The sequence below is a fragment of the Mastigoproctus giganteus genome, chromosome 1 (genome assembly GCF_048544385.1).
Source record: "Mastigoproctus giganteus isolate SK-2022 chromosome 1, ASM4854438v1, whole genome shotgun sequence".
NCBI classification, from domain to species: Eukaryota; Metazoa; Arthropoda; class Arachnida; order Uropygi; family Thelyphonidae; genus Mastigoproctus; species Mastigoproctus giganteus.
In genome coordinates, this window is record NC_143575.1 from 14,168,942 (window position 1) to 14,181,387 (window position 12,446).

The 12,446-nt window shown below is 34.5% G+C and overlaps 1 protein-coding gene across 3 annotated transcripts in view; it reads right to left on the reverse strand.

Annotated features, from left to right (window-relative positions):
• Window positions 1-3,714: 3,714 nt before the first annotated feature.
• The window catches only part of LOC150090568 (E3 SUMO-protein ligase PIAS2-like), a 391,669-nt gene continuing 382,937 nt past the window's right edge, over window positions 3,715-12,446 (reverse strand). For all 3 annotated transcript variants that reach the window (XM_090378789.1, XM_090378788.1, XM_090378787.1), the window contains one exon: window positions 3,715-3,972. In XM_090378789.1, the coding sequence (XP_090234915.1) occupies window positions 3,889-3,972 (84 nt within the window). In that variant the 3' untranslated portion in view covers window positions 3,715-3,888. The remainder of the gene's footprint in view (window positions 3,973-12,446) is intronic.

The window sequence follows — 12,446 nt, forward strand, 5'->3', positions numbered from 1 at the left end:
GAATAATTAAAAAAAACTAAACTCAGTGCATTAAAAATCCTTTGTTAACTCCTTTCTTACTATCATGTACACCAAACTACCACCCACCAGAAATAAAGTTGGCTGAAAGAGAAATTTGCACTAAACCTTGACCACTATTTACTTCATCCACTTGCAGTATACAAATGATCAACCAGTTGGTAGAGTTAATTTTTATAACAAATTCTTCCTGAAGACATATCCAACAAGGAATGTATAGTTTGTTTTTGGGGCTTTCTGGCATGTATGAGCAACCTCATGGATGTAAAAAAGTATCTATATCAAGCATGTGTGAGCAACCTCCTGGATGGTAAAAAAATGTATCGGGCACATGTGAGCAACATTATGGATGTAAAAAAACTATATTTAGCAGCAATAGAAACAGTATCTGACATCAACATAGGATGAATATAAAAGAAACGAGAGAGAGAGGAGAGAGAGATACAGAAGGTGGAGGGGGGGGGGGGACAATGGAAAACTTACCAGAAATAAAGAATACCCTGCATACTTAAAGCTACAGAATTATGAATGTAACCTCATTACTCAGTATATTAAGAAAGAGCTAGTAAACTCTAAACATTACTTATTAAAGCAATGTCACAATACTAGATTAACAGTGAAACCATCCTAAGAATAGTAAATAGTAATTTATTTGGAATGATATCTTTATCACCAATATCATGAACACAAATGAAATCAATCAAAACTAGATTAATGACTGCAAAACACAAAATGCAATTACCAAAAAAGAATCAAAACAGACAAATAGTAATATGCATCTAAGAGTGGTTATAAATATTATTAAATGTTATTATACAGTTTGTCTATCAGTATATTACAGCAAAAAAAAATAAAAAAAATAAAAAAAATCAAATCAAAAAAACCACACATTCTGCATAAAAAATTATTTAACACTGTCTACCAGTGTAAGGAACACAACTTTAATAAAGTCCAGCTCATAATATTAGAAAGCAAACAAACACAACCTAGGTATAAAAATAAGTAAATATCTGAAAGAGCAGGGCTATAAATAAAGAATGAAGCATACATTATCATATTATATGATAATGTAGGCTAGCTGATGCATTAGCCTAAAGGCAAGCCATTTGCTAAAAATTGCAACACATTTCTTTTAACATGCAAATTATAGCAGGTAGTTTATTTTTCAATACTAGTTGTCAATAGCACTTTTTTAATATAATTGTCCCACCCAAAACTAACAAATGCCTTACTTTTTTTTTTTTTTTTTTAACTAATTTTAAAAATAAGCACCATGATTTTCAAGGTTCAAATTTAATCTAGTTCAGTTTTCTTTATTTCAAATTTTCAACAGAGAACAGTAGAAAGGCAAAGTTCATTTATTAGCTAACATGCAAGTTTTATTATTATGTTCCCAGTATAAAGTTAAATTTATTGGAAGTTATTATATATCCACTCCATGTAGAACTGTGTTGCATATGCACATAATACAAAGACAAATAAATAAGAAATAATGCACAGGTGGGTACACATGAAGGCATGCTTACCTACATGCTCCTACAAGGAATATATATATATAATTCTATATCTTCAGAAAACACAACTTCTGAACTAATGAAGTAAAAATCACTGGGTGCTGATATTTCATAGTCTATTTCAGAAGCATCTGAAAGCATGCACATATGCAATATTTATTAAAATCAATTTTTAAATAGAACTTTTTTTTGAAATTTTTTTTTTTTTTGGAGCTCACTGTTTTCAGATTTTTAAATTTGGAATAATACAGTCATCACAAATACAAAAAACATTGTTTCATGAGGTAAATTGCTTTTCCGTACAATTTCTAAATTATATAAATATATATGTTTATGTGTATATATATATATATATATATATATATATATATATATATATATATATATATATATATGAAGTAGACATTTACAGCAATGTCACTATTGCAATACTCATTCTGGCTGCAACAGGCAGAACAGCATAAGCTTTCAAATCTCTAGTAGAGATCAACTTATTACTAATTTGCTGTTATCAATCATATTCCTGAATTATACTTTGCATATATTCACGATTCTCAATTACATATTACTATAATTTTAAAAGAAGTCCTCCCCCCTGCTCTTCCAGTTTTATTTCTTTCCCACCCCTTCACAAAACAAAGACTATTATTAGTACCACCAAGAACTACAAAATTACTTTCTCACATGTGGTTGTAACACCTTTGTATGCATAGTTTAGTTATTTATTTTGAATCCATTAGCTTATTTTATAAATAGAGGGTTCAAAGATATCTAACTGAATTTACAAACTGCTAACAAAGTGTTATGACCATAACTGCACTATGATCAAAACTGCATTTTTAAAAATAATCTGCAGGACAATAAACATACAAATTTCAATACTTAATTCAATAAAAAAAAAAGTCAATATAGAAGTTTAACAAATTGGTATTCTGCTTACAATAATTTTGCTTATATAACGTACAAATTTGACTTACTCATGCTATATATAGTTAAAATTTAAACAAAACAAAAAACAGCCAATTTTTTTTGGAAATTTACAAAATACAATAAATCATAGTACATTTCACAAGAAATTATGGTTTGGTTTGTTATGTCTACAATAATAAAATTAACTCTTTCTTTAATAAAGAGCCATCAGTTAAAAAAAAATTGTTTTTTGCAAGAAAAACCCTGTCAGTCACTTTTATCATATAAAAAAATACTTGATATAGAGGCAAAGAATTGAAGGTCAACACTTTTTTTACACGTATTCTACCAACTACTTGCGCATACACAATTAAACTGCCAAGTATGTTTAAAACTAATTTTAACACTAGATATATTACTTTATAATGAAAATCAGTCTTTCTCATAACTGAAATCCAAGTTCACAGAGAGATACAAAATTAAATTTTTGCAATGCTGTTATTATACAAGCTTTCCAAAATTTCAATCTTTAATCAAGTATTTCATTTCCAGTGCTTACATAATTTTAGACAAAAAAAAAAAAAAAAAAAATGAAAGCACAGAATCAAACCAAACAATAACAAAAAAGATCTGATTCATAAAAAGTTCACATACTGCAGATGAAATCCACTGATAATTTTTTTTAAGTGTTCAGAATTGTAAATATTAAAAGGTGAATTGCAAACAAAGCTGTTCTTTGATAGACAATGTTAATTATTTATAAAAACTGAATGTTATGATACTTTGCACATATGAATAATGATTTTAAATATTGGATTCTGAATGCATATATACACATGGCTTATCTGGGAACAGTCTTATAAACTACCAAGATAGTGGGGTGACAAAAAAAAACCACTACCTGGAACAAAATGTTAACACCAAACACAAACTGTTTTAGGACATAGAAATGACAGTAGATATTTTCACCTTTCCACACCAGATGCCACAATTTTTTTAATGCATTGTTCCCCCGTTCATTTTTCTAAAAATCTTATTTCCAACATGGTATTGTGACAGCATGAGATGGAAATTTCACGAGTTTCTGAAACCTCAGCATCCTCAGCAATGATCTTTCCTGCTGATTATGGGTAGATTTTTGTACACTAATACTGCATTCTGAAGATCTTGCTATTAAAGTGGAAAATCAACACAAATCACTAGCTCTGTACAGTAAGCAAGTATATAAATATATATGTATGGATGTGTGCATGTGAATATATATATATATACACATATATACACACACACACACACACACACATACACACATATTATTCATACATATGTGCTTTACAAGATTTGTCTTAAAACATTCACCCTGATTATGTAGTGACAAAATGTGCACACTGAGTTTCACTCAGAATGAAGAGAGAGACAGGAGAATCTCTTCAATGGCAGTGTAATATTAGTCTAGCGATATCACATCTGGTGTGGTGCTCGATGTATTCCTCATAACCATACTGGGATTAACTGTTGAATAAGAAGGAACCTGAAAATAAAATTATGCCAATGTGTATACCAGTTTTTTTTTAAAACTTTGTGCATACATATAAGTGAAAAATAATTAGAATAAAAAATAATAATGACTGAAAATATACAGTATAGTAAGACTAACATAAAGTAGATATAAATTAGTCTGCAATCAAATCATAAAGGTTAGGCAAGCTAAGGCAGATTACATTTGCATCTGCTTTTCTTTTCATATGAAAACACTACAAGAGAGGGATGAATTACATTGGTCCACTAGATATGAATGGTTTAATTACTGATGATCCTTTTCAGATAGCTGACACTCTGAATAGGTATTACACATCTACATTCATAAATGTAATTTTTATGGAAGGAGATGCTAGGAGTTTATCAAATTCTAACATAGAACTAATTGTTCTCTGTTAGAATTTGATTTGAAAAAAAAATTGTTGAAGCTAAATGTAAAAACATCACCTGGGATGGATGGGATCCATCCAAGTGTACTAGGGGAGGCAACAAAACAGGTAAACAAACCTTCAGCCATAATCATGAGAGCACCCTTGGATTCAGGGGGTGGCCCCTAAGAACTGAAGATGTCAATGTATCTTCAATTCACAAAGGGAAATGAAATGGTGACATGAATAATTACAGACCTGTAATCAATCGTGTCACCCTCTGATAGTTGAGTGGGAAATCTGTTAACTTGACTTCTTTTCCAGGTAAAATAATAGAGTTGTTGGTTAAAAAACATAATGTGGGACCATCTAGACAGGAGTGAAGTTACACTGCAGTCAAATCATGGATTTGTTATGAGGAAACCTTGTCTGTCCAATCACATTGGATATTATGATGCAATGAAAAAGGAACTGGATTCAAAAAATAATTCTGTCATCTTATACTTAGATTTCAGAAAAGCTTCTGAAACTGTTGCACCTAGAGGACTGGTATACAAACTAGAGCAGAGTGGCATTAAGGGCAAGTTTTAAGGGTACTAGATAACTGGATAATATTAAAGGTAATGGATAAAGAAATGGTTGAGTGGGAGAAGACAGTGATTACCAATGGGCACTGCTCTTCTTGGATTAAAGTTATTAGTGGAGTGGTTCAACATTCAATGTTTAGCCCACTGTTGTTTAGTAATGATACTGATGAAACCACATTAGGCTTATTGTCTAAGTTTGCAAATTATATGAAGATTGTCAGTGTGGTTAAAGACAGTAGCATACTTATCAGAGTATGCCTGCAACAAATCTATAAAAATTAGGAAGTTGACTGAGAAGTGGCAATTGAAGTTTACAAATCAAAGTACTGGGTAGCAATATTCCCAAAATAACATACTAACTTAAGGTACTACACTTATGGCAGTGAAGAATAAAAAAAGACTTGGGTGTAACTGTAATTAGACATGAAGTCTGAGCAGTACAGACAGGCAGCTAGGAGAGCTCATGGGGTTTTGTTAATGATACACAGGAAATTTGCTGGCAGGGATAAGGAGGTGATAATGATATATGCCATTGTATAAGGCAATGTTTGGCACCATCTTGGGTACTGCATACATGTCTGCAAGCCTCGTTTTAGGTAGCATGTGGACCTGTTGGAAACGGGTGTAGGGAAGAGCAAGATTAGTGAGAGGAAACAAAAGAGTAGTATCTTACCAAGAAAGACCTCAGTCCTGCAAACTGCAACATTTGGAGACTAGTCGCCTGTGAGGTGATCTGAGTGAGGATTTTAAGGCTTTGAATGAATTGAACAAGCTCAATGCTGATGGCATTCTTCCTCTTGCTCAGACTAGACATAAATTCAAATTGAGGAAGAATGGTTGCAGAATAGATGTGCAGAACAATCAGCCACCCACTTTGGACGGTGGGTAGGTGAATGTTGGAACAAACTTATATCTGTTGTTATGGAAGTGGGTAGTTTAAATAAATTCAAGGAAGAACTAAAAAAATTATTGGAGGGGATAGATAGGTGATGTTATTTGTTATTTGGGTTTTAGGAGCATTAGCAACTAAGGCCATGTTACCCCGGGATATGCAGTGGTCATTCCCTGACCTTTCCGCATCCTCCGTATTTGGTGGTGATGGGCTCGAACCCCGGTCTAATCAAGAAGCATGTGCTATGCACTGCTGCTCCTTCCCACCTGGCTACGGAGGTGCCGATAGGTGATGTGGGAGGTTTTTTTTTTTTGTTTATACATTATAATCCTGTACTCTTGCATCATATGCCTCTACTAATAATTTTAATCCCATGAACAAAAAGTAAATGAAAACAATAACAGCAAAAATGATGATATATAAAATATGTAAGCAAAAGATAATGTGTAAGTACTTCTAAAGGGAATTACAAATCTACACTGCATTGAGATTGAAAGAAGTCATTTTAGAAGTACTTACAAAAGTACACCAAAGGCAATCTTGTCTCCTTTGTATCTAGAACATTTGCAGGTTGCTGGATTTGAAAGTTAAATATAAAAGGATAAGGGATAAAATATAATTAAACAAAATAAAAAGACTTCATCTCATCAAGAACCATGAGATATCCACATCAAACAGAAAAAAAAAAAAAAAGAGAGCATTTCAGTAATCTCTAAATTCATCATACCGTTGGGTACAATGATTGTGGCACTAGGTTATGCAAGCCACAAAACATATGAAGTACTTAATGGAGACTGAAGACCAACAAAAGCCTTTGAAGAACATCACAAATGAATATCCCCCCCCCACAACAAAAGTCCTCCTTAAAAAAAAAATTCACAAAAACTGTACTATTCCAGATTATTTATTAAATGGGAAGTGTATGTACTGGTTGGTAATGGGTAATCCAAATTAGTGAGAATCTGAATTATAGAATATAATTATATGTAATTATTTTCAAGTTGCAATACATAAAAACAAGCAAATTATTTCCAACCCAGAAACATATATTAATTTAAATGGTATGGTATCAGGACAAAATATGATGAAAAAAAAAAAAAAAATTATGATTATATTTATATTCAAAACAAAATTGGATATAAAGAGTTCAAACAAAACAACATGAATAATATAATAGTTAGGATTTTGGAGCTATATTTAAATACAGTATTTGAAATCAAAAATTTTATGCTATAAAATTGTTTTATAAAATATTTTATGCAAACTGCATTCAAGTTTGATCACAGGGAAATATTTTCTCCCACTAAGAACTGTGGGTAGAGTTGGTTGTTATTTTGTTATTTTGGTTTTTAGGAGCATTAGCAACTAAGGCCATATTGCTCCGGGGATATGCGGTGGTCATTCCCTGACCTTTCCGCATCCTCCGTATTTGGTGGTGACGGGTTCGAACCCCGGTCTAATCAAGAAGCGTGTGCTACGCACTGCTGCTCCTTCCCACCTGGCTACGGAGGCACCTGGTAGAGTTGGTCTCAATGTTCAACAATTATGTTCAACTTAGAGATAAATACCATTACCCATGGTTTTGCAAAAATTGCTAATGTCTTTTTAAATAAAAATAAATGGGCCTGTCATTCTGGATTCCATAGTTTAAGGATAGATGAATTCTGTATAATCCAGAAAAGTTTTAATAATAAATGACATGAAGCTTTCAGGGTTAAATGGGCCCCTTCATAAGCAAATTCCCATATACAGAATTCATCTCCCTTTTTAAATTGTACAGTTTCACCAGAAAATGCAAATACACTATATACAGTAAACCCCCGCTCTTCGCAGTATCTGTATTCGCGGTTTCGTGTATTCGCAATCGCCGATTTAATATAAAATGAAACCTAAAAAAATGTGAATTTTAGAGCCGTGAATATTTTCCGCCATAAAAAAACATGGGCGTGGCTAAAATTATCTTTCCCGGTCAAAACAGCGTGGATGACTTCTGCATGGAACATGCATGGATGACTTCTGACATTTTTAATGAGTTGGGATGTAGAACTGCAATGGAAGTCCAGAAAAATTCTGCTGCATCTGGACAACTGTGCAGGATGCCCTCATTTAGATTGTTTGAAATACATTCAACTGGAATTTCTTCCTGCTAACACCACATCCTTGGTACAGTTGATGGACATGGGAATCAAAAAATTTGAAGACATGGTATTGCAGAAAGTTGGTAAATTACATCCTTGAAGCAATTGAAGAAAATCTACTGACATCATCTTCAAAAGCCAAAGAAGTCAGTGTAAGGTTTACCATTTTACAAGCAGTACAATTTTTTGCCAATAGTTTGCAAAAAACAAGCAGCAAAACAATTCAGACTTGCTTTGCTCACTATGGTTTTAACAATTCAGGCTTGGAGATGCCAAATATGATCTATACTGAAAATGAAATAATTTTGGAACCGCAACACGTCAGAAACTCAGAAGAGTTTTTATGCACTGACAACAGTCTTCAATGTCACAATGAAAATGAAGATTGTGAGGATACAATTGTTGAACAAATTGGTGCAAAAGCTAGAGACATCGCAAGACCAGTAAATTGATGAGGATGACACACCTGAGCATGAGCAAGTGACTAATCAGGATGCCAGGAAATGTATTGCCGAATTACGATGCTACTTTATGCATGGAGGCAACAAAGGCAGTGCTTTTTCTGCACTAGATATCTGCACTGGTTGTGTTCAGTTTCATTTTATAAAGAGAAGACGCTTGGGTATACACAATAAATTTCTCCAAAATAATGCTTAGGGACTACACATGCTTGTTTGTACATTACATTGAGACTGTTTTTGAATAAATTAATTTTTTAATATTTGTACCAAAATTAATTTAAATACATGTGTATTTTTGTTGTTCAGTAAATGGTAGTTTGTCTTTTATAATTGGGTCAAAGTGTTCTAGCTCCGATGTGTCTCAATTAACTGGAAACCACTGTGCGTGCGCACACAGAGAGAGAGAAAGAGAGAGAGAGAGAGAGAGAGAGAGAGAGATCAATGAATTATGAACACCTACCTAATACTGTGTTGGGTCACTGTTTGTACAGATAACAGTCACTATTCATCTAGGCATTGAATACTAGATGTCTGAAGGCATACATGGGGATCTGCAGCCATGCTGCCTGCAAGGCTTTCACAGTGTCAGAATAGATGACAGCTGCATGTCCATATGCCTCACTTCCTGTTTCAAAACATCCCACAGGTGTTCAGTTGGGTTTAGGTCAGGTGAATCTTCACAGTGTTCCTCAAACCACTCATGCACAGTCTTGGAAGCCCCTGTTTCTTCCCAGGAAAAAATGCAACATGGCAGGAGTGCATGGTCTCCTAAGAGCTGCCAGTAGACCTCACTAATGAAATGTTAGTCCATATGCACCATGGGGGCCTAGTTCTAAACATGTTCCATATTAAGCAACCACCACCTGCCTGGATAGTGGGCATTGTGCACGGTGTCTATGGACTCATGTTGCTTGCGCCACACATAAAGGTGTCCATGGGTGTGCTGCACAAGGTATTTGGACTCATCCGACCAGAACATTAGTTTCTAGTATCCAACCAGTGTGTTGTTGACACTAGCCTCACTACAGCATTTGCTGTCAATGGTGATCAGCGGTGAGGAGATCTCTTGGATTGTCTGCTGTGGAACCCCATATTAACAGCACAGAATGCATCATTATTTGGGATATTGTTTTTGAATTCCCAATACTGTATTGCGAAGTCAACTGTTGCACAGTGATCTGCCAGTGAGCCTAGAGTGCACTGCACCCTTCACTCACCACAAACATCCACCTTGCATAATCCTTTATAGTTCCTGTCAGTGGGAGGCAGTGTGACCCATTCAATATAGGGCTTACAACACCGGTCAAAATCTTAATACCAGTATTTCGGTATTTTTAATTTATGAAACCGGGATACCAGTATTTCAAAAACAAACGTTTTTCTCACTAAATTTTGATGACAATTAGGTGCAATAAAGTAAGGAAAAAAACAAGTACTGTAATTACTCGAATTCATGTTTTAAATAAACTTTTATTGCAATAATAAATATTCTGAAAAAAAAAAAATCAATAAAATACAGTTATTCTAAAAACGAAAAAATACATATTGTTACTGCAATGTTTAGTTATGTTTCAGCATCCATACTACCTGTCCGAATAAAGTGAGCTCTTAAGAAACATAAGCAATCAGTAGTTTGATCGTTTAAAATGGATCTAATTTTGGTACATACAGTATTTGATTAGCGGCAGAAAATGCCCTTTCGGATTCTATTCTACCTTTCGGTACTATTATACTGAGATAATCATAGATAATCTCAGTCCATATTTTCTAGGCTTTGAACTTTTTTAGCAAAAATAGTTAAAAGTATTTCATTAATTTCCAACTCAAGTTCATCCTTTAAAATCTCATTGGAGTCAGGCAATTTCTTATTTTGAAAATAATTTGCGGAACACTGATGTTCTGTTCCATGGTTGGTCTTCCATGGTTGAATTACGTTCATCATTTTCGGAAGGAGAAAGACGTTTTATTAAGTGAAGTATATTTTTCACTATAGTATCTTTACTGAGTCTGGGAAAAGAGCAAAGAGTGGGGATAAGGAATAAAGAAGAGAGCAAAGAGTGCAGTTAAGGAATTCTTCACATATATAAATGCAAAGAAAAGAAGGACAAATCAGATTGTACCCCTATGTAATGGACGTGGGATGTATTAGATAACATATGCAGTTGCAGATTAACTCAACAGTTAGTTACTTTGCATCAATATTTAGATATAAAAAAACCTTTGTGTCAATGAGATATTATGGAAGTGAAGTTGAAAAAAATGTAATTAATGATGTTGAAATTTCAAATGATTATTTAATGAGAACTTTCGCACCTACAGGCAAGTAAGGCTCCTGGGGTTGATGGCATATATGCTATAATCTTAAAGGAGGCGGCAAGTGAGTGCATTGAACCATTAAGGTTAGTTATGAGAACATCACTGGACAGGAGAGATTCCATTGGATTGGTGTAAATTGGAACATAAAGGCGGTTCTAGGAGTGTAATGGGAAATTACTGACCGGCCACTAGTCTAACTTCAGTAGTAGGGAAAATCATGGAGGTAATGATCGAGGATGGAATTCAGGATCATTTAGATGGAAATGGAATTCTGTAGGATACACAGCATGGTTCTGTAAAGGGAAAATCATGTTTAACAAATCTGGTTAGCCATTTTGACAGGACATTCGTGAGCTGGATTTAGGGAATAATTTCAACATTGTTTATTTGGATTTCAGCAAAGCATTTGACTTAGTCCCACATGAGTGGTTACTTTATAAGTTGGAGCAGGCTGGAATCATAGGGAAAATCCTTAGATGCATAGCATGATGGCTTGAGGGCACCAGATAGAGGGTTGTGATAAATGGTTATTCTTCAGATTGGGTTAATGTAAGAAGTGGGGTTCCCCAAGGATCAGTATTGGGACCATTGTTGTTTTTGATTATCTTAAATGACATCTATGAAGGGATGGAGGGCGTGAGGTCTAAACTTGCAGATGATATAAAGATGAGTAGAGTAGTTAATGATTGCCGCCAAGCAGAGCTTCTTCAGAGTGACCTAGATAGACTTCCGGGATGGTCAGAAAAGTGTCAGCTATGCTTTAATTCAGGAAAATGCAAGGTCTTACACCTGGGGAACAGCAACCCCAAAATAACTTATACACTTGGTGGAGTTGAACTAAAGTCAGTAGTGGAGGAACGGGACTTGGGAGTTACGATATGGTCAGACATGAAGTTGTCCGAGAATTGTGGACAGGTTGCAATGTTGCATGGTGTCCTATCGATGATTTATTGAATATTTGCTAGTAGAGATATGTTTGTTTGTCATTTGGTTTTTAGGAGCATTAGCAACTAAGGCCATATTGCTCCAGAGATATGCGGTGGTCATTCCCTGACCTTTCCGCATCCTCCATATTTGGTGGTCACGGGTTCGAACCCTGGTCTAATCAAGAAGCGTATGGTACGCACTGCCACTCCTGCCCACCTGGCTACGGAGGCGCCTAGTAGAGATAACGCCATCATAATCACATAAAGGTGACTTTATAACCTTTTATGTGATTAAATTGTAAACAATTATTTTTTTAAAATTAGTACCGAAAAATCGGTATTTTTTGTATCAATACCGGTATTTCAATACTACAGGAAAAAAATTACCGGGATCTCGAATATCGGGATCCCGGTATTGTAAGCCCTAATTCTTTGTATACCTTAATCACAGTGAGCAGTGAGCAACCAACAAGATGTGCCATTTCCAATATGGAATCAGCTGACACACAAGCTCCCATGATTATGCTCCTTTGAAACTGTGATATTTTTACTATGTTCCATAACTGTTACTGTATCACTTTGACTTGTACAACTAAATGTAAATTGCCACTGCTGTAGTGTATGAATCTGTTTAGCTTTTTATACTGTGAGCTATGCAGCATAGTCCATTATGGATGGTGTGGTTACAATTCTGTCATCACTGAGTTCATATGGCTAAGCAAAAAATTCAATTGGTGCTGGTCTCTAAAAGACCGTGGTGCCAGTGGAGCCCACTAAA